The 22,664-nt window shown below is 42.0% G+C and overlaps 2 protein-coding genes across 2 annotated transcripts; one reads left to right on the top strand and one right to left on the bottom strand.

Moving 5' to 3' along the window:
* Nucleotides 1–1,635: 1,635 nt before the first annotated feature.
* Nucleotides 1,636–9,621, top strand: LOC311034391 (coronin-2A-like; the record flags this gene model as incomplete). The annotated part of the gene is made up of 13 exons (XM_084042272.1): nucleotides 1,636–1,857; nucleotides 2,353–2,469; nucleotides 2,647–2,796; nucleotides 3,103–3,306; nucleotides 4,078–4,194; nucleotides 4,884–4,988; nucleotides 5,549–5,645; nucleotides 5,739–5,854; nucleotides 6,334–6,424; nucleotides 7,394–7,545; nucleotides 8,548–8,715; nucleotides 9,114–9,182; nucleotides 9,415–9,621. The coding sequence occupies 13 exons, from the start codon at nucleotides 1,636–1,638 to the stop codon at nucleotides 9,478–9,480; spliced, it is 1,674 nt and encodes a 557-aa protein (XP_083898398.1). The 3' UTR covers nucleotides 9,481–9,621.
* Nucleotides 9,622–10,686: 1,065 nt separating this feature from the next.
* On the bottom strand, nucleotides 10,687–21,082 carry LOC311035402 (acidic leucine-rich nuclear phosphoprotein 32 family member D-like). Its single transcript, XM_084043577.1, has 7 exons — nucleotides 20,924–21,082; nucleotides 17,296–17,445; nucleotides 17,047–17,169; nucleotides 14,777–14,954; nucleotides 14,277–14,374; nucleotides 13,078–13,150; nucleotides 10,687–12,397 (listed from the first exon to the last, which is right to left on the bottom strand). The coding sequence occupies exons 1-7, from the start codon at nucleotides 20,975–20,977 to the stop codon at nucleotides 12,300–12,302; spliced, it is 774 nt and encodes a 257-aa protein (XP_083899703.1). The 5' UTR covers nucleotides 20,978–21,082; the 3' UTR covers nucleotides 10,687–12,299.
* Between the last annotated feature and the right edge of the window lie 1,582 nt (nucleotides 21,083–22,664).

Below are 22,664 nucleotides of genomic sequence, written 5' to 3'. Positions count from 1 at the left end.
TACAGTAGTAGTGGTAGTACTAGACTGAGAAGGAGTGATAGTAGTAGTAGTAGTAGTAGTAGTAGTTTGGTGTTACTGGGTGCAACATAGCAATATTTAAGTACTAGTACACTGGCTTTATGTATTAGTACTAGTAGTACTAGTAGTTGTACTATTAGTAGTACTTGTGCGTGTGTTCCCAGAAGAAGGTGAGATCTACGTGACTATCCAAGGTACTGTAAGACAACATCTGTCATACTTTCTATCTTCTTTCATCTTATCTTTACGTTATGAGTCAGTATAGTTGTCAATAACTGAAATGTTTCTATTTTGTAACTTCAGTTTAATACGGAGACAGATTGTGCAAACAAAACTGCAAATAAAAACTATTCTCATTCTTGCTTTAAAGCAGTGTTATTCCCACAATCCCTCCGTGATTTCCCAACTTTCATTCCATTGTTAGCTGTAATGCTTTGGTTTGGTGTGAATTCGGAATTTGGTTGAAAATGTGTAATTTTTGTTGAGCGAAAGCGTCATGCAATTAAGTATAACGTTTCTGAGGATATCAAAGCGAGACTGAATTCGAACTATTAACTGTTGTTACTCTTAAGACAGGTGAGTTAGGACAAGATTGTCATACACAGTCATATCCTCAGTGTTAATGTATCAATTTGTAACTTTGAGAGTGTACGAATGGAACCTTAAGGTTCCATTTAGTTCCATTGGTCCACTCTCAGAGTTCCATTTCCACTGAAGATTTTGCAGTGTAGTGGAGTGACATGCAGAGCTGGCCAGAAGGCAGACAACTCTCTCCAGTACGGTAAGACAATGGGAACTAAATCTCTCCAGTAAGATGACCCTAACCGTCTTCACCTCACTGGACCCACTATAGGTCAAAGGTCACAGGTCATGTGTAAGAGCAGGAAGCGTTTTTGCGCAGCATGGACGCTTAACACAACAAGACACACGTTTCAGTGTGTGTTTGTCCATAGCTGGACAGTTTTGAACTGGTGTGTGTGTGTGTGTGTGTGTGTGTGTGTGTGTGTGTGTGTGTGTGTGTGTGTGTGTGTGTGTGTGTGTGTGTGTGTGTGTGTGCGCGCATGCGTGTGCGCGTGCGTGCGTGCGCGTGCGCACCTGTGTGTGCCTGTGTGTGTGTGTATGTGCTGTCTGAATGATTCGCATGTTGAGTTATTAAAGGTATTGATGCATTATTGATGGGTTTAATAAGAAGCAGTAATGACAGATGATTGAATAATTGATCACACAACATAATGAGCGTGCCGCTTCAACAGAGGACTCATCACACCAGGTAAACACCTACACACTGGGCTCCTTCTCCAAAACATGGAAAAAGAAAACCACCACATGTGCTCAGTGGAGCACAGACTAGAGGCACACCCCCTTTTGGAAAAAGGGATCATCAACCAGTTGAACCCCATGCAGCATCCATATTCCGGGGTGAACATTAGCCAAAAATAGCAGATCTACAAGCTCCGCTAATAAGCAGTCCAAGTAAACCCCACAAGGAATGTGAATCCTTTCAGAAGTTGGGCCAATTGACATGCAAAGGATATCAGTTCTTCCTTGGCCCGTGAAGAACCACACTAGAAAGTTTTGTATACATTCTTTCATAGCTTAACAGACAGAAACACAGTCATGTATTGTTGTGCTCTCCAGATGTCATGGCGGTCGTCTGTGCGTGTTTCTAAGTTCGGCCATGCCTACGGCAAACCCGCCACCAAGGACCACTGCTTTGACGGGGTGCCAATCTCCCGCGGTGTCCATGACAACCACTACTGCTCGGCCAATCCCTGCTTCATCGCTGTGGTGACAGAGTGCGCCGGGGGCGGGTCATTCCTGGTCCTGCCTGTCCGTCATGTACGTCCTCTGTCCACTTCCTGTGTTGGCTCGTTGATTTGGTTTTGACTGTCCGCCATTTTTGTAGTTTCCCCTCTTCCTTCTTCTTTTACTCTTCTCTGCATATTTTCTCCTCTTCCATTCCTTTCCTCTTTTATCATTTGTTCCCCTCTTCCTTTTTCACCTCTTTCCCTCAGGTAATTCGTTTTCTTGTTTTAATAGTTTGTCTTCTTTTTTATCCATCATTACTTCTTCATTTCCTCCTCTCGTCTCCTGTACTGCTTCTCAACGTGGGGGTCCAAAAGGACCCTTACAGGTCTGTAACTCTGAGAGTGTACTGTACACAAATGGACCCCAGTGGTCCATTGGTACACACCACTCAAGGACCGGTCTTTGAGGAGGTTCCAGGGGGTCACCAGTCCCCACTCACCAGCTAAATAAACGACTGCTAGTTAGGAACCAAATGGACCCTTACAAGTCTTTAACTCTGAGAGTGTACATTTGTCTCTCTCTCAGACAGGTAGAGTGGACCCGCTGCAGTCCAGGGTGTGTGGTCACAGAGGCAGAGTTCTGGATGTTAAATGGAATCCATTCAACGACTACAGCATCGCCTCCTGTTCTGAAGACTGCACTGTACACTAATCTGTTTGTATATTTGTACTTAATAAATTAATAATCAAGAACTGCACAAAAAGTGCACAAACTTCTGAGTAGGTAAAACCTACTCAGAAGATCCACTATTTTGTGTGTGTGTGTGTGTGTGTGTGTGTGTGTGTGTGTGTGTGTGTGTGTGTGTGTGTGTGTGTGTAGGTGAAGATCTGGGACATTCCAGTGTGTGGTGTACAACACAACCTCACCCAGGCCAGGAAGACTCTGATTGGACATTCCAGGAGGGTGGGGCTTATTGAGTGGCATCCAACCGCGGAGGACCTCCTCCTTAGCGCCGCCTACGACTACAAGGTCAGTCGTACTGGTCAATGCCGGTGTCAACTACAAATCATTTAGTGTAGGTTAATGGTAGATCCCAAGAACTGTCAGAATTGTTAATGTTAACCCTGTGGTTTACTTAATCATTTTTGTAAAGTTTAGACACTGTTAGTATGGTTAAGTTGGCTATAGCCCTGTCAGCTGATTTCAACTATTTAAAATGCAATTCTGAAGTGATGGTCTTATATAAATACATATACAATCCATGTTATTTTGAAGTGGGCAGTTGCACAATTTCCTGAGGTATCAGAGGTGATTTTGAGGGGTGTGTCCCAGCAGGTGTTCCTGTGGGACGTGTCTCAAGGCGGGGCCGTACTCAGGTATCCTGTGCGCGTGGTCCTAGCCCCGCCCCCCCTCCACCCCCCCGCCTCCGAGATGCTGATAGTCTCCGCCTCCTACAACACAGACGGCAGCAGACTGGCCGTCGCATCCAGAGACCGAAGGATACGAGTTCTAGACGCGCGCACTGGCCAAATCCTTCAAGTAAGAGTGTGTGTGTTGCGCGGCGCTCGGGTGGCGCAGTGGTTAAGTCCCTGCCCACCACCACGGAGGTTGTGGGTTCGAATCCACCGTGGTGCATCCGGCTTTGTCGTGGGGAGGGTGATATCAGTCGTTGCACGCACTCCTACGGGCTGGGGGGGCGGCACCTGTCAGTGGGGAGTGTTGGGCGGGAGGAGTAGTACGAAGGCTCTACGTCCTCCTGGTGGGGGCTCCTCACTGGCAGGTGAGTCAGTAGGATATGACAGCAGTGACAACACAGAAATGTGTGTGGGGAGGAATTAATTGGCATAACTGACTAAATTGGGGAGAAAAGGGGGTAAAAAATAATTGGCTACTCTTGAAAAAACAACAACAAAAAAACAACTAATATAGCATCACAATAATTTGAACCTTTTATACTTCAAAAAATAGCAGATATACAAGCTCATGAGCTTGTAGATCTGCTATTTTTGAAAAATCGTGAAAACCTTGTGCAAACCTTTGAATATATATATATATTTTTTTTTAAGCGAACATTTGTAACTCAAATCTTTGCTTCTGGGGGTCCCTGGAACAAAATATGTCAGATTTGAGAAACACTGTAGTAAACACACTGAGCAGTAAACACACTGTGTGTGTGTGTGTGTGTGTGTGTGTGTGTGTGTGTGTGTGTGTGTGTGTGTGTGTGTGTGTGTGTGTGTGTGTGTGTGTGTGTGTGTGTGTGTGTGTGTGTGTGTGTGTGTGTGTGTGTGTGTGCGTGCGTGCGTGTGTCAGGTGTCCAGTAATAAGGAGCACAGGGCCAGTAAGGTGTTGTTCATTGGGGATCTGAGGATGCTGCTTTCTACTGGCGGTTCACCATGGAAACACAGAATGATGGCCCTATGGGACCCGGTACACATGCACGTTTGTATTACTATACTTGTGAGGTCATCAACATTTTAGGACAACAATTTTATGAATGTCATTTTTATATTTATTTTGCCATTTTGACTATAACCATAAAGCCGAAAATAGCAGAAATATCAAATTCTAGGATCTGCTATTTTTAGAGCATAACACAGGCTCACAACTTAATATAAATCAGGCATAACTCCAAGTCTAACCCCTAAACCTAACCTCTAAATGCCTAATCATAACCCAAACCTGAATATTGTTCTAATTCGCAAAACTCAAAATCTTAACCAACCATAAAACAACCATTGTGAGGACCAGGAAAACGGTCCGCACAATGTCTATTTATCAAATTCTACTATACTTGTTGTGGGGACATTTAGCCCTCACAAGTATAATAACACAAGTATACACACATATACACACATACACGCATATAGTAGCTGTCGGGCAGAAACCTTGGATCTCCATGTGTACGTTGTAGGAGGACCTATCAGAACCTCTCTATGACTGTGTACGTTGTAGGAGGACCTATCAGAACCTCTCTATGACTGTGTACGTTGTAGGAGGACCTATCAGAACCTCTCTATGACTGTGTACGTTGTAGGAGGACCTATCAGAACCTCTCTATGAATGTGTACGTTGTAGGAGGACCTATCAGAACCTCTCTATGACTGTGTACGTTGTAGGAGGACCTATCAGAACCTCTCTATGAGGAAGACCTGGACGGATCGGCCGGAGTTCTGTTCCCCTTCTACGACCCGGACACACACATGCTCTACCTGGCTGGGAAGGTAACACGCACACACACACACACACACACACAAAAATGTGCATTTAGTCATATATCTCAACTTTTCCACAAGATACACAAGGCTATTTTACACCCTCTCGATACGGAACGGTAATGGCAGAACTGAACCGAACTCCCTTTAAAGGGATAGTTCACCACCAAAATGACTTTTTTTTCTATCGATTACACAAAGCCAATAATTTGATGATCGGCAGCGGCTCCGGTAGGAGACTCATACTGGAGACATTAGCATCTTTCCGCCAGTCAAAAATCTCCATGAATTCAAGGCTTCATGGGGTGTGCAATTGAAAGAAAATATTGATATTTTTCAAACAATTTCAAAAATAGCAGATGTACAAGCTCACAGTGTGGTATAAAATAGTATAAAATATGGTTAAAGTGGTTAAAATGACTGTGACGCTATATTAACTAATTTTGCCGGGGACCCCCTAGTACCCCCCAAGAACCCATGGGACCGCACTTTGAGAACCACTGGTGTATGGAATATCATCCATTGTAGGGTTAATTGTGAGTGTGTTGTACTGTGTGTGTGTGTCTCAGGGAGATGGAAACATCAGGTATTATGAAGTGAGTTCAGAGAAACCCTACGTGACCTTTCTGACCGAATACCGCTCAGTACTGCCCCAGAAAGGCCTGGGTGAGACTCCCACTCACACACGAACGCACACGCAAATACAATACACATACTAGCAACATCTGTATTGACCCCTGAGCTTTGTGTGGTGTGCAGGGGTGATGCCAAAGCGAGGTCTGGATGTCAGGGCCTGCGAGGTGTTCAGGTTTTACAGACTCATCACCGACAAGGACCTGGTGGAGCCTCTGTCCATGATAGTACCACGAAAAGAGGTACTGAGAGAGGGGAGGGGGGGTTCTCACATTTTTAAGAATTCATTTTCTAAACTTTTCCATAAGTATTTTACCCCATTTCAAGGCCTATAGCAATCATATGGTGCAATAATGAGCTATATACACCAGTGTTCTATCAATGCACGAAGACAGACTCAGGCAAAGGTGTTATGTGACAAACAGAACAGATCTACAAGCTAACAACGTATCACGGTGCAACATACAGATGTCTGTTGTAGATCTATAATTTTTTCTCACGTGACTTCCTGTATTAGGCCATACGCATTTCACGTAATACTATAAATGTGGTGGGGGAGAGAGGGAGAGAGGTAAATGGATATAGAGAGACATGAGATGGATGGAGAGGGATGAGAGAGAGAGCGTGATGGTGGAGAGAGAAGGAGGGACAGAGATGGATAAATCCATCATTATTTTCATCGGTCTCCTCTAACTTCGCACACCACTACTTTCTCTGGCAGTCGGACAGTTTCCAGGAGGACTTGTATCCCATGACGATAGGAAACCAGGCGGCCATGACGGCTCAGGAGTGGCTCTCTGGGGTCAACAGAGGTCAGTCACACATGGAGCCACAGACCAACACATTCTTATGCCCAAAGGCACACCTGGGACATTTGGCCATATTTGTTGGGATGAGAATATAATGTCATATTACAAAACTTCTGAACCGTTGTCTGGTGTTATCGGACATACAGAATATATACACGGTCCACATTTTGTGGAGAAGAAATAGACGCCTTAACAGACGACGTCACACTGATAAGAACCAGTATGCGCGCACAGGTCGGCAGCAAAAGAACCCCACCGCCCACCCGGTTGTGAGCTTGTATGTCAGCTGTTCTTGGTGCGCAATACCGTTGCGCGATGAAGTATATATGTCTCGCCAGGGCGCACCCCACTAGCCTACACACAGAGGAGGTTGAATGAAGTGAAACCAGCACACCCCAAAACAGCAGGTCACCTGTGCGTCCAGTCTCAATGTTTGTAAAGAAATAATTGGTCTATACGCAGAAACATAGGGCTTCTTTTCCCACACTAAATAATTAACCTCATCAGAACAATAGGATTTAGGTTCAAAATTGGTTCAAAATTGGTTTTAAAGTTTCCCTTTCAATTAAGTTATTTGTTGAACATTTCACACACAGGTGATTGGAATGTATGAAGTTTAGATATTGTATATTTATATACATAAACAGCAGCCATGTACAATCTACAAATGTATACATTATGGCCTCAGAGCTCATGCTCAAGGGCACTTTGGCAGAGCTGACAGGCACTGCAGACATGATGCCAGCCACCAGCCTGCAACTGTAATACCTCCGGCCTGTCTGAGCTGGGAGTGGAACAGGCAACCTCTCTGCTTCAGCCTCCCCACCTCTAGGTCACTGCCAGCATCACACACTGAAAATAGCAGATCTACAAGCTCACAGACGCATTGTGTATGGTTTTGCTACACGATGCCGTCGTATGACGGAGCTTAAACGAGCCATTCATCTCAGGTTCTATTTCCTCTGCCACCAGGCCCTGTGCTCATGTCCCTGAAGCCTGGGGCACCAGTAACCAACCCCTACCCAGAAACACCTCCCTTCAAGGGGCACAGCCCCCTCAGGCTCCAGAGCAGCCCTTCACTTGGCCCGGGACCGGCTAGGACAGGTCTGGGATCAGTGCAAGAGGTGTGGTACACAATGTTCGGTATTCATAATGTGTGTAGTACAACTCTATCATCATCATGATTCTCAACCTCTTACAGTTAAAGGAACTCTAATTTGATACATGTAGTATATCACAGACCTCCACTTGATACAATGTTCTAACAACTTTTTTTTATTGTTAGTCAAGATTTTGTCCATTATGGTCTGTCATTTGGTTGAGAATTAATTTATTGTGTAAGTACTGTCGGTATTCTTGTACATTCTCTAGTAGTATTTACTACATATCAATCATCAATCATTTAGCTAAGGACCCCATGAAGGACCCCTGGGGGTCCCTCCATCCCACGTTGAGAACCACTGCTCTAGATAATCGGGATAGTCTACTCTAGATCTTTGAAAATTTGAATCATGGGGCCAAAACAATCACTTATATATTTTGTTCATAAAAAACACATACAGAGAAATCAAGTTGAAAAAAGGAGGGCAGAGTTGTCCTTTATCGGTGGAGCAGTCCAGTGGCATGACATGGAAATACATTCAGTTTTTACACAACTTGGTTGACTGCTCGATTCTGATTGGACAAACACGGCAGTCTACAGTTTATTTCTCAATGGCAAACTGTTGTTCTGCCTCCGTTTATGTTGCAATGGAAGTGGAAATGTGTCACCTAAAAGCTTGTTTAATACACTAATCATAAGTAGCTGTGTAATAAGTGTAACCCCTGAAACCCCCTCAAGGACCCCTGAACCAATGTCATAAACGAGCAATACTTTTACACAACTACAAAGTGACAGATACATTAAGCGAAGACCAAGGGCTGATCAACACAGAGGACTCCTGCAGTCTTCAAATACAAAAATGTTTTAAAGTTTTAATGGGAAACTTTTCGGTTATTACAAAGATGACCTGATGAAGGTCTCCAGACCGAAATACTGTTTCCAATAAAACTTTTTTTCTTCATGACATGGAATTGATGAGTTAAGTGTAGCGTTTACCGTGGTTGTGTCTCTGCCACATTGCCAGGCGTTCCTGCAGGAGCAGCTGTCCTACCAGGACGCCAAGTACCCCAGGGAGGTGAGTGATCTGTCGGGCTGGCAGCCAGACGAGACCCAGGCTCTGACATGGGCCTACCACTGCACCCCCCACTGCTGTGAACCTGCAGAAAGACCACCACCACGGACAGAGAGCGAGGTGAGAGACACTGTGTGTGTGTGTGTGTGTGTGTGTGTGTGTGTGTGTGTGTGTGTGTTTATCTCCAATTTAAATGTTTGTTTATGTGGGTGTCTTTTACTGTAATGTGTGAAACTATGTGCATTATTATGCATCTCTTCTGTGCTTAAGTGTAATCTCAGGTTTTCAAAAGATTGCATAGCCGTTTCCTGTTCAGTTTCACATAGCTTCGCTTCATTGGCTTTACAGCAGATTTGAACCAGAAACACACCTTCATACAGTATGCGTTTCAAAGAAAGCAATAGGAAACTGAAGTGGAAACAGCAACCTAACCTTACCTTCTGAAACCAGGGACTACAGTACAGTTCTGCACAGAGCCTATGGCAGTGTGCATGTATTACATGCAGCATGTGTTTCAGCTCCTGCAGGCCTTCTACAGACAGCAGGATGAGATCAGAGAACTGCAGGAGCAACTGGAACAGAAAGAGGTTAGCGCGCACGCACACACAACCTCTTTATCAGCTGTACAACTGAGAAAATCTTTTTCATTAGACTAGACAATTACTACAGCAATACTTAATGTGATGTGTGTGTGTGTGTGTGTGTGTGTGTGTGTGTGTGTGTGTGTGTGTGTGTGTGTGTGTGTGTGTGTGTGTGTGTGTGTGTCCAAAACGTGCACCTACATATACACACACAAAACGGTTTCCGTCTCTTCTACAGGAGAGAATCAACCAGCTGGAGCTGGAAGTTAAGAACGGCAGGAAGAACTTCAGAGCTACTTTCTGAGAATCAACAAATCAGCTTCCTCCACCAATCACATTTCTGACCAATGAAAACGGCACTTCCCGATTCACAACAGACTAGCATGCGTCATTCATACCGTTATTCTCTGTATAGCGTCTTTTGTCTGATTCCTCCAATCGGCAAGAATATCTGTTAGCACCGTTATATCAGCAAAACAATAGTTTGCCCAGTGTTCAGTTGCCACAGTAATGACAAAATGAAAGCTGAACTCCAAACAAGCTATTACAATTAAACAAGAAAAAAAATACTGTCTTGTCTTTAAACCTTTCTTTGTTCTAATTCTGCGTTCACACAAGCAGCTACAGAAGCTCCAAAATCACTGTTGAAATGTTAAAATACGCTTGTTGACTTTTCTTCCCATCAAGCGTGTGTCTGTGCGTGGGAGCGGCAACCAAGAAAGAATATAAAGGAAAATATTAAGGCTTTACGTTAAAAACATCAGGGAACTGAAGGTAAGAATATGCCCCCCATCCAACCCCCATTACAAGCAGGAATTGTGTGGAGAGAAGGGGAGTGGAAATGGTGAAACAAAGGCTCTTGACTGCGTCATTTGGTTTTATAGCTTTTGTAGCTTATCAAGCATCAAGTTTGGCTTCAATTAAAAATGACTTGTAGCCCATTGCTTTTCTGCAGCTAGTGTGAACGCACACAGCATAAGGGATTCTTTCCTCTGGTGGCAAAATTGCCATTCAAATAAGAGCGACCAAAAGCACATTTAACAAAACTCAAGGTCTTTACACCCTGGGGGGGGGCATGACATTAAAAAAGTTTTTTATGTTATTTAACATTACTACTATTACGAACTATTCAGTCCATTGGTTCTCAAACCTTTTAATTTCAAAGACACCCATAAGTCCCCTGGGTGTCAAAAAGTAAAAAAAAATGAAAATAAATATGAATGTCAAAAATATTTATATTTTACTTCCTTAGCCAACTGGCAGCGTGCACTAAACATTTGGCCCTGATTAGTGCAGAAGGTTGCAAGTTCAGGCCTGGCCCAGGACTCACACACAAATGTTCTTTTAGACAGCTTCTAGATGCGGTAATGGGGTAAAATACCTTATGAATTCTACGCAAAATGCATAAATGTCAACGCAATGACATCAAAGAGTGACTTGTCATAGAGCAGACAACTAGGGTTTTTTTTCACCGTGAAACCAACAACAATGCTACAGTAGAAGCCAGGAGGAAAATGTTAAGATTTTTATTTACAAAGTACATTTTTCTGTGCTTTTTTTCAATTTTACCTTTAACTTACAGAAAAGTAAAAAACAAAAAACAAAAAGCCCACAACTAATCAGTGTAAATGCTAAGAGGACGGAGAGAGAGGAGGTAGGAGGCTAGAAAAGCAAAGAGTGAGGAAAGGGAAGGAGGAAGGGAGAGAGAGAGAGAGGAGGTAGGGGCTGAGGAAAAGGAACGAAGGAGATAAAGCGAGAACGAAGGGGGTGAGAAATTACGCCCGATTTATACGTAGTAGCGCGCCAGTGTCACGCATCAATAGTATGAATCAGACATAAGATTAGAGAGAGAAGCACCGTCCCTTTAACAAATCATACAAAAAAAAAAAGGAAATCAACAAAAACAAAATTCTTCTGAAAAAATATTCTTTTAAAAAGCTCTGTTGGCAAAATAGAGACGAACTGTCGCCACGGTCAGTGGCGCCCTGGGAGGGAGTTTAAGCCCGACGTATACATCGCCATACGAAGGTGTCCTGCGGCGGACACAGCTGATCAACAAGTCCACAACACGGCGCATTGTGGGCTCGTAGATAAACTATATTCGGTGCGCGACACCGTCATACACCGTAGTATAAATCAGGACACCAGATTACGGAACACGGTGATGACATCACAGCCCTGTTCCATTTTCCCCCTTCCCCCCACAGTGATGATGTCATAGAAAGGGGCGGGGGTCTGTTTGTATTTGAAAAGAAAACAACAACAAACGAAAAAGTAACACCGCGAACACAACCCCGACTCAGGACAACATTGGTCGTAGCAAAGAGAGAGGAGGGGAGAGCACTGGGGGTTCAGGGAGAGGGACACGCTCCATTACTTAATGCCGCTTCCTTCCATGAGCCCTTGTTCCCTGTTTCCTTTGACAGGACCTCAGAACCTAAGACAGGCTTCGGGAAGCTTTCTGACAGTTCCACTGTAATTACAATAACTAAATTAAACTTCATTTTAAAGCTGCAATCCATAACTTTTTTTCAGTGAATGAAGTTATATTGACCTATATTTATTATGTATTTATTTATTTTTTACCTGAATAATGTTATTTTGCATCTGCACGTTAATACAATACTGTGGTGGTTATAGTTGGTCTACCTGCTCTTTTACCAAGACATTTAGATCTTGTGGTCGGGTAGGACACCTACTGGTTGCCAACAGGTACTGCATGAAGCTCAAATCACATATCCTCTCCCCAAACAGGCTTTCAGTTATAGCTCAACAGTAGAAATGTGGGTCGCTCGTGCGGGGGAGCCGGGATTAGAATTTTGGGTAGGACATAAATCACTGATTGCAGCTTTAAATGTGATACAAGTTAAACAATCTATACATTTTGGGACACGCGTGTTTACATTTTGCCGCTAGGATAGAAAACCAGCAGTACTAGGTCATTTAGAGAGTAATGACCCACAGCTGGAATTGATAGGAAAACAACCTGTCAAGTACAGCCCCAGGGGGAAGGAAGGAATAGAACGTGGCCCAGACCGGAGGGGTGGATGTGTAGGCAGTCCAGAGTAGGGTAAGAGGTCACAGGGTCAGGGGGTGGGGGGTTTGCGGGGGTCTTTGTCTGTCTCATTCATCATCTTCGTCGTCATCGTCGTCGTCGTCTTCGGGTTCAGGTTCAGGTTCCCTCTTCCTCTTCTCTCCTTTTGCTGGGGACGAGTCTTCATCTGGCAAGGTGGAAAGAATACTTTGTTATTTCATCACAACAGAACAGAGCAGCACAATGCAGAAAGATTGGTACAGAACAGTAGAGGATGGATTTGTAGCAAGGCATTGTGTTGCAGGCATTATGTCTTACAGAGCCACACCTTAATGACAATAAAGGCAGACATTCAACTTTTTTGGAGCAGCCAAGCCCTGCCTGTGTGGACTTCCATTTATTTTATGTTCATGTTTAAGTCCTGCAATAGCGACCAAGGTGGGTCGTGTGCATAACAATTCCTTTTAAATAAAGGATTATCAGTCAGTCATTTTAAAATTTCAGTTCTGTCTGATTCACACAAGGGAGCATGAGGTCACATCAGCTTTAAAAACACGCGCAGTCTCTTGCCAACAGTATCACTAATTCGAAGTTGACTTCATAGATTGATGTAACTATTTAAGATTTATAATAGCTCATAAAGATGAATAATTGGGCTTAAAAAGGCTTATCTACTTTCAACCTGGTGTCCCTATTATGGGTATATGTCATAATTGGTGGAAAAGTTCAAATTCGTTCATATAAATATAATTCACCATACTACAACATGTAAAATATGGCGTAAGTGGTTACCCTGGACCCCACTTTCAGAACCAGTGCTACAGAAACTTCGGTTGACTTTGTATACAAAGTCAAAATGTGTCATACCGTCATCATCTTCATCATCGTCATCGTCCTCATCATCATCCTCACTGTCGACATCTCCATTCACCTCTCCACCCTGAACACAAATACAAAGCAACTTACAGTGTTTGTCTGGCTCTCCCAACTGGCTGTTCACCACAACACACCAGAGTTTATCAAGCACTTTCAAGGTGCATGCTTGAGGGGGTTTTCCCCGCAGTTTAATCCTATTAAAGTCTGCCATACCACCCATTTATTTTAAAACAAAATGCCAGAGTTGAGATATTACATGGAGAACAATATTCCAATATTTAATTATTGAATATCAGCCCAAGCCTCCATATTTAAAAATAAACACCAGTGGGTTAATACATTAGCTAGCGTATGTTAGACCACTGAATTAATCAATTAGTGTTCGTGACCATAGCAGTGTTACTACAGTAAATGTAATTACCTACGCATCGCACAGACGGCGCTCAGAATGTTACATCTTCCAGACTCCCATTCAACGAAACTAACCATCGTTGTGGCAGCTTGCATGTTATGTCCATTTTTGGGGTATCCATTATACTTTAAGTAAATTTGAACTTTGGTTAATGTAGGCTTGACTTGGGGTTGACAGTTGTGGCACGCCATGATGCTGCTTCACTTTTGCAACAGCTAACCATTAACTTCTAATGGGTTGACTAAGATATGAATGGAGGTTTGGCTTTCTTGAAGCAAATGCACAGCCTCATCCGTGTTGACTGTCTGGTTCTCCTTTATCATCGGGACAAATGCTTCATTTATGCGCCGTCTTGCCCAAACCAGTATCTAGCATCACCATATCGGTTCAACAGAAAGAGGTGCGAGGATTTCTGAATACATTGGTATACTGTAATACCGTTATAAACCCCAAGCATATAGGGAGCAATTTTTCCAGAAATATTTATATCAATGCAAATGACTTATGAGAGTAATAGTCATTTTAGATTGATAAGTGATTTTCAACATGATTAACGTAAAACCTAAAAATGTAGACAGATCTACCGATTGTTTTTTAAGACGTGCTAATGGCTAGAAATAGCCGATCTATAAGCTCACAAGGCATTCTGAGCTTGTAGACTGGCCATTTTAGGTATTCGTTGCAAAATGTATAGTGTCGTTTAAGTGGTTGCGAGTTTTAAAGGACCAGTTGACATCCAGATACAGTTCCGTCTAAACGTTAACATCACCCAGCTCACCTCTTCGTCTCCACTATCGTCATCATCATCTTCCTCGGCCACCACCTCTTCCTCATCCTCCTCTTCCTCATCAAAATCAGACTCGCCCTCCTCTCCCTCTGGAACACAGAAGCATCCGACAAGGAACGTCAGAACAACCAACAGAAAGATACAAAAGTAGAACCAGCTCTGAGGAGGACTCTGCTAGGGATGCACGATATTGACATTTTGGCCGATATAACAGAATTGCATGGTAAAATCAATCAATACCAATATTGCAATACAAGTCTCCAGTAGGGTTTACCTTACACCTGTTATACAGTAGCCCAACTGATTTTGGGTGCAGATGCAGACTTTAAAATATATATATACAAAAGAATATGTGCACATAATAGCTTCCCCAGAAAACACAGATTGAATCTGCAGCCTACAATCATCATCAAATACGGGTCAATACCAATATGATGAAACATGCATCCCTAGTATTAGCCTTCCATCTCCCATTCCATCCCCTCTCTCACCTTCATCGTCAACTAAGTCGCCCTCTCCGTCAGAGTCAGACGCCTCGCAGTCGTCTATGTCGTACCCGTCCAGGTAGGTGAGCTGTGGAAGGAGCTTGAAGATGGACTCTCTGTAGTCGGCCAGGTTGGTCACCTCACAGTTGAACAGGTCCAGAGACTTGAGCTGCGGGAGTTTCTTCTGTTGGTGGGGGATGGAGGGAGGTCACACAACTTCAGTTTGAACCATTTTAAAAGTGGAACGTCTGCATGGTGGTTAGATATCTGGTAGTGTAAGACGACTTGAAGGGGAACCTGATCCATTTTAGACATTACTATCCGTTTCCTCGTATTGTGGAGTAGACGGGGATTACCGTGTTAATGCTTTTCATTGCTTGAATATTTTCAAAAACCCACAGACTTCACCGCTTTCACTTTCAGAACATTTCTAATATAGCAGGACTACAAGCTTGCGTAACACAATGTGACGCATTGTGAGCTTGTAGATCGGTTATTTTTGCTACTTTTCCCTGACACTGTACAACAAAGTATGGAATTATTTAAAAAACATGTAGTGTTGATATGCAGTCACATTATCGACAAGTTTTCTTCCCGGTACGGTCAATATGCCAGTCACAGCAGAGAAATGGACTAGGAAATAGCCTGGAACACCAGTTAAATAAACATTACAGGGTTTGCACTGCAAAACTATCTTCCACAACAGTTCAAAGAGACATTCAAGGTTTTCTAATGACTTTTCTTTGCAATCAATGAAAGTGTAGTTTATAAAGTTCCATATTTAAACATGATATCTCATTCACGCCTCTAGAAGGTGCACACTAGGCTTGTTCCGATAAAATCCGATTTATTTGACCAATTGAAGGTAAGCCTTAAGGACACAGATTTGCTTATCCTATGCCAATTTGATTTACCATCAGAACTATGATGTTTTAAAATACTATAATGCTCATCAGAATAGCTGTAAAGTTCTGTTCCAAAACTACATGGTAGCTTTAATGTTTTGTCTGACTAGGCCAGTTCTTTGTTCAAGCAGGCAGCTTTTGTCTTCTTTTTGACATTTGGTCAGGGAATGCCATATGACTTTTCTAGCTGGATGAAGTCATTCTTGGTGTCTGTGCCTCTTGGAGGAGTGTATCTGCTTCCTTGGACATGGTTTCAATGTTGCTCTCAGTCTTACGTTAGAGCTGTAACTTTAGCATTGTACAACACCTTAAATTACCCGACTAATAAAGGACTTACTTTAATACATTTGAATTCATTAATTTAGTCAACAATCATTATTTTAAAATCAAAAAGCCATGGTAGAACGAAAGCTGATCTAGGATCATGTTTTCCAAACCACCAGTAATCAGATACATTGTAAAACTGATACTAGATCACATGGCTCTCAGACAGAGGGAGGGAGAACATTGACATGAAGTTCATACCATTGCTCCATGGCGAATTGAAGCAATAAGCCCCAAGTGTCTGTGGTTTACAGTGATTTTATAACAGCCGTGGGCTGTTGTTAGGCACAACACAGAGCAGAGTGCCTACAGCCCATTTAGTTGTGCCAAGTGGCGTGGCTTACTGCTTTTAATTATAAAAATGGCTACCAAATATGTCAACATGAAAATCATATATATATCCCAATTCAACATTTTCACAAGAATAATTTCTACAAGAAAAGTCATCGACTGCCTGTACAAACAAGGACGTTGGTCTGCAAAAGCATGGAAGGCACTGAATGATACGCGATATGTACCTTGTTTTGTGACTTAAAAAGTCATGCATACAACCCTAATTTCCAGTTTATTTAGCAGCTACCTTGGTGGCCAGGACATTGTCCTTGTTTATGGTGTTTACTGCAAAACAGTGATCTTTTGGTGACCAATTATTTATTTGCTTAATAGGTATACTGCACTCTCAATCACCCCCCCCCCCCACACACACACACACACACACACACACAATTTTAAGCAAACATCTTCAGACGTCTTGCATATGCAAACTATACTCCACACAATGAGGAAACAGATTGTGATGTCTAAAATTGGTCAACTTCCCATTAAAAAAAACAACAACACTTACAATGGGACCTCTGGTAGAAAGTTAAATTAAGTGGAATAGTTGCCACAGTAACCACATGAATACTACCATCCCTATCCTGGGGCAAACATTCAGCAAAAATAGCCAATCTACAAGCTCACAACGTGTTGTGAGCTTGTAGATTGACTAGGTCCGCTATAATAGTAGCGGACCTAAAACCAAGGTTATGCGTTAGTTTCACCCACCAGGGGCTCCAGGGTGCTGATGTCTTTGAACTTGTTCCCACTGAGGTTTAGGTGCGTTAGGTTCACCAGCCTCTCTGCCAGGACCTCCAGACCGCCTGATATCCTGTTGTCACTCAACTCCAACTAGAGAGAGAAACAGATTGAGGGAGAGCGACAGAGAGAAGGGAGGGTCATCTACAATGTCCAGGGTTTGAGTATCAATTGTCCTCCTCTGTGAGTCTGGGTGCGTTAAGTGTTTGTTTCCCGTACCTTCTTGAGCTTTTCCAGCTTGGGTATGTTCGATACGCTGACCAGGCCGACGTTTATGAGACTGAGGTGTTCCAGGTTGGTAAATTCGTCCGTTATTCCCTCCATCTTGCCCTCACTGGAACGACAGTTATCAAGGACCAACTCTTGCACCTGAAGGAGGAGAAAGAGGTTATTAAAGAGAGAGGGAAAAGGAGAGACGGATAGGACTGTCACGCTTACTACATTTTAGTTCACGTTTAATTGTCACATAAATAATTGCAATTAACAATTTAATTGAGTCCATATGTTTATTTGATACTTTCTAAATGTATGACACTTTTTCAACAAATGAATTTATACAGATTAATGAAAACAATTCTGATGATTATGCAAACAAAATTCAATTCTCTCAATTATGATCAGGCGATTATGTAATACTTTTGACAGGCCTAGACGGAGGAGAGCTCCGCCTCGCAGTGAGGCGTTGTCTTTGTGCCACAGAAAATAGCCGATCTACAAGCTCACAACGCTCCAGTAACATGAGAAAAAAATGGTGGATTAGATAAAAAGAGGGAGGGAAGGAGAGATAATCAAACGACATTTCTCCAACTACAGTGAGGAGAGAGCAGACTGACATGAAGAAAAAAACTGTAACTGTAGTTCACTGTAATTTTGTGTCACCCGCATGTTGCCTGTTTAACTACAGCTTTTATTCCGTCTTGTTCATTAAGCTGTATTTTCTGACTGTTTGAATTGTGTTGAGATTCATGACATATCGAAGCTAAACTTCAAATTAATTTGGTAACAACCAGACTGAATACATTAGAATCCAGACGTCGTCATCTATCCAAAAGGTTCTTCAACACTGCAACTCATGGATGGAAAAATATAGACCTGTTTTCACACGACCGTCTAAATATTTGGGGAATTATGTAACAAATGAAACCATCGGTTTTGTGTTGATTTATTCTTACCAGAGGAACCCTGCTGCAGTGTCTAAATGATACAATTGTAATATTCTGATAGGACTCATTTAGACTAGAGTGTTTGTTCAGTAACATGAGTCTCACCATCTCTTTAATAAACAGAAAATACATTTTCAGCTGGGTTGTCAATTTCATCCAAACAAGAGAGAGTACCCATTTATCAGCTTCAAATTTTGTGTTTCAATCGTTTCATATCGGAACTGATCCCATATTGCACTCCAGAGCCCTATCTGTCAACTCAAATTTAGAGCAGTAGTTCTCAAAGTGGGGTCCTGGGACCCTCAGGGTTCCTTTGGGGGGGGGGGGGGGGGGGGGTTCCAAATGGATCCTTACAAGACTTACTCAGAGACTAGTATACAAATGGAACCGAAATGTCTATCTGTAAACTCTCACAGTTATGGGAGTGGGGGTCCTTGAAATAAAGAAAAACGTCTTCATTTAGACTAGTGATAGAGCGTAAGAGTTAAGGAGTCAAATGCATGTTATAAGATTATTTTGCACTCAGGACATTATCATCATTCCTCAACATCGGGTGAAGGAGATAAGGAACAGTCCAGACTCTAGAGAACGGCTTAAAGTGGGTCATGTCGTTTCATCATGTTGGAACTGGTCCTTTGTGTTTGTAAACTCGGAACGCACGTGACACCACGCTGCTGCTAACGTCGTTAGCTCGTGAAGCTAAAGCTCCACATGTTGCAGGCAGCGCGCCATTAATACGCATTTACACATCACTAAATGCACGTCAAACACACACTTGTACCATGAAACGACTCGGTTTGTAAACGGGTTGTGGTGCGTCTACAATAAACATTGGATATCATAGCATTACATGGTGTTGTTGGGTTAGCAATGCTAGCGTGTTAGCATGCCGCCTGCCCGCCAGTGTTGCCATGTCCGCTTATTATAAGCTTCTTTAGGCTTCTTTTTCTGAAAAGTTGCTTGTAAATATTGGTGGTTGCGGTTTTTTGGACTTGCTTCCTTATGTTGTTTGAACGAGTGGTTCTAACACATTTTCATGTCACCTAAATGAATATGCATTTGTTTGCGGACCCCATCTGAAAATATGTTGTGCCAGGGAGACCAGATTTGTGTTGTTAAATGTAAAAATATTCCCCATTTGTCACGTTTGTCTTTAAAAAAAATAGCTGATCTACAAGCTCACAACTGAGCTTGTAGATCGGCTATTCTCAAATAGCCGGTGTGTGTATAGGTTTAAAGAGCTCATGTGGCCCTGTGGCTTAATTTGGGGTCGTTTTCTTAGACCCTGGTTGCTTATTTCTCTCACAAACTCTGGCAACAGTGCTGCCCGCCCTTCACATGGAGCCGGGCTCCGTCTAACGTCTGGAACAAACTACGTTATTACGAATAATAACGTTATTAACCGTCAATACCACGTGGATACGTTACTTTAAGCGTAATTAAAATTAAAATATTATTACAACCAAAATCAGCCCGTTAAGCGTTTGTTTAGACCGTAACTATACAAATAATTACGGATTATGGAGTCATAACAAGTCGGTCTAAAAAGCAGTGGTGTGAAGTAACTAAGTACATTTACTCAAGTACCGTACTTAAGTACAATTTAAAGGTATCTTTACTTTGCTGGAGTATTTCCAATTTTCACTTCAATACAAAAATATTTTAGTTACTAGTTACTTTTACCACTTCAGCCCTATTTAGACCCTATATACATAAGCTTTTTGAAAATATGATAGCCGATCTGCAAGCTCGCGATAGCTTGTAGATCTGCTATTTTCAACACACAAAAAAGAGTACTTTTACTTTAAGTATATTTTAATGCCAATACTTTTGTACTTTAACTCAACATTTTGAACACATAGGCCTCAAGAGTATTTTTTATATTGTGGTATTTCTACTTTTACTTAAGTAAAATATCCGAGTACTTCTTCCACCACTGCGAAATACAACAGAAAATAAAGTAACACGCGTCCGTGTGTTGACAAGTTTTCACATTAATAATGCTGCGTAACGTGCTCAGAAATCGCGTCACTTTTAGAGTCGAGTGACTTGCTCTTTTTCTTTTTACAGTCATTCTCTCTAATAAACACAGAACTGAAGTCATTTATAAGTGACTTCAGTTCTGCTGTTTTTCTGCATCATCTTTAGAGACAGAATAGTTTAAAACCGATCAACCTAAATTATTCGACACGTCCATCTGTCCAAACAGCGGATAGTTTATAATTAATAATCCTCATGTAAAACATTTGGCGCCAGCTATTAGCCAGCTCCACATAGTGTGTGTGTGTGTGTGTGTGTGTGTGTGTGTGTGTGTGTGTGTGTGTGTGTGTGTGTGTGTGTGTGTGTGTGTGTGTGTGTGTGTGTTCAGCTGCAGCAGCACAGCACAGCGTCCATGTGGTCGTTTGCCTTCGAAACGAAGCGCTAATATATGCTTCGTCGTACGAATAATCGTCGGGAAAATAGCCACGATCTACAAGCTTACAATGCGTCGAGCGACGCATTGTGAGCTTGTAGATCGTGGCTATTTTCATGGCGCGCGCGCGGCACCGCCCGTTCCGTCCGTACGACGGAGGGCAAACCGGCCACAACACACACACACTAGTCCAAGAAACACCGACAACTTTCCGCCAATTCAAAGTAAAAAACAAACAAATCTAATTAATTAATGTCTTAATTAAACTCACGTCACTGGGACTGCGGTGTCGCAGCTCTAAGGAGACTCGTTTCTTCATGTCCATTTTGTTTTTGTTTCTTTTTTTCTTGTTTCTTCTCCTCCTCGCGCCTCGTTTCTTCTTCTTATCGACTTGTTTCTGTTCTTCGGGTATCTGCTCGCTGCTTGCCTTGCTTCGCACTGCGCGTGCGCGTCAATCCGAGACCACAAGTACCGACGAGGGCACTTCCGGTCATGCGCTTCAAAATAAAATGCTCACCAGTGACAACAAAAGTAAAAGCACCGTCTGTTTAACCCATAGTTAAAAATAAGGTTTAACCCCAAACAAACAATGGGGCGGGACCCATTGTTGTGGGTCGCGAGGGGATATCCCTTTATTTTGTCATTATTGTTATTTTTAAAAGATTTTCTAAAGATTTCCTCAAGAATTCACACATTTTCATGAGAAAGCAAAATTCAAACATTTTCCAAAAATAATTAACTTAATAAGTATAGTAGCCTATATTATAAATAAATATAATAAACGAATTTAACTAACAAAAGAACAGAACAAAATAAACAAAACTCACAAACACAACAACACATCCTTGACTTGATTTTAAAATACCTCTTTGACACTCTTAGTTGTATCTTAACACTATTTGAGATATAAATATTAGAAAGTACATGTACATCATTGTTGACTTGATAGCTGCTGTACAAATAGTATTGCATTTCTTTTTTAATCTACTCATTGTTTTATTTTATCAACAATGTTGAAGACGTTATATTATAAGTTATAACTAATATTTAGGCTACTATAACTTCACCGCTGGTGTGTGTGTGTGTGTGTGTGTGTGTGTGTGTGTGTGTGTGTGTGTGTGTGTGTGTGTGTGTGTGTGTGTGTGTGTGTGTGTGTGTGTGCGCGCGCGCGCATGCGTGCGCGTGTGTGCTTGTGCGCAGCCTGCGTGCAGTGGCGTGTGTGTGTGTGTGTGAAAGTAGGTCACACGGCGTCTGTTCGGTTGTAAACGGAGGGAAAACAGCAGATGGAAATAAACGGTCAGACGCGCCCTCCAGTGGTGGTCTATCGCATTGCAGGATGTTGTCATTTAGTCTGAAATCAATAAGGTCCATTTTATTTTATTAAGCTGAATAAAAGCTGAATAAAATGTCCAGCATTGACAGAATACATCTACTATTTATTGTTACTTTTGTAATAATTTTGTTTGTACATTTCTGAGACTGAGTGAATGTTAATCAGGAGTCTGGACTGGGGTTAGGCAGCAAGTTTCTGAATGGAATGTGTCCATGATGAGTGTTTTGTCTTGCTGTCACCTTCAGCTTTAACATTATACTGCATGCGTTATGATGCATATCTCGGAGCCATACATAACTACACATTTAAAGACACACTTTTTTTTATATGCCAAGGTTTTGGTCACAAGTACAACTTTTTTATATCGTCTTAACAGCGTTTTCATACATTAAGTGTATCTTAACTGTTGAATTTTACTTTCTCTTATAATTTTACTGTGATTTATGTATTACACTTTAGTCTTGCATTTGTGGATTATGATTTATGTTTGTTATATGTTACTGTTGTTTATGTCTCAATTGTAAAGTACCTAGGATCTGTTTAAATGTGCTATATTGCCTAAATAAAGATGACTTGACTTTATAAAATATAAATATACACACATACCATCCTTGGAGAATAATCCTTATTAGGTTTATTTTCAAGATTCAATATTGTTATTAGTAGTTTTCTGTCAAAA

Source organism: Gymnoscopelus microlampas (genome assembly GCF_963454915.1).
Source record: "Gymnoscopelus microlampas genome assembly, chromosome: 19".
Lineage (NCBI taxonomy): Eukaryota > Metazoa > Chordata > Actinopteri > Myctophiformes > Myctophidae > Gymnoscopelus > Gymnoscopelus microlampas.
Note: the sequence above shows the minus strand (reverse complement) of the source record. Positions and strands in the feature narration are given on the sequence as shown.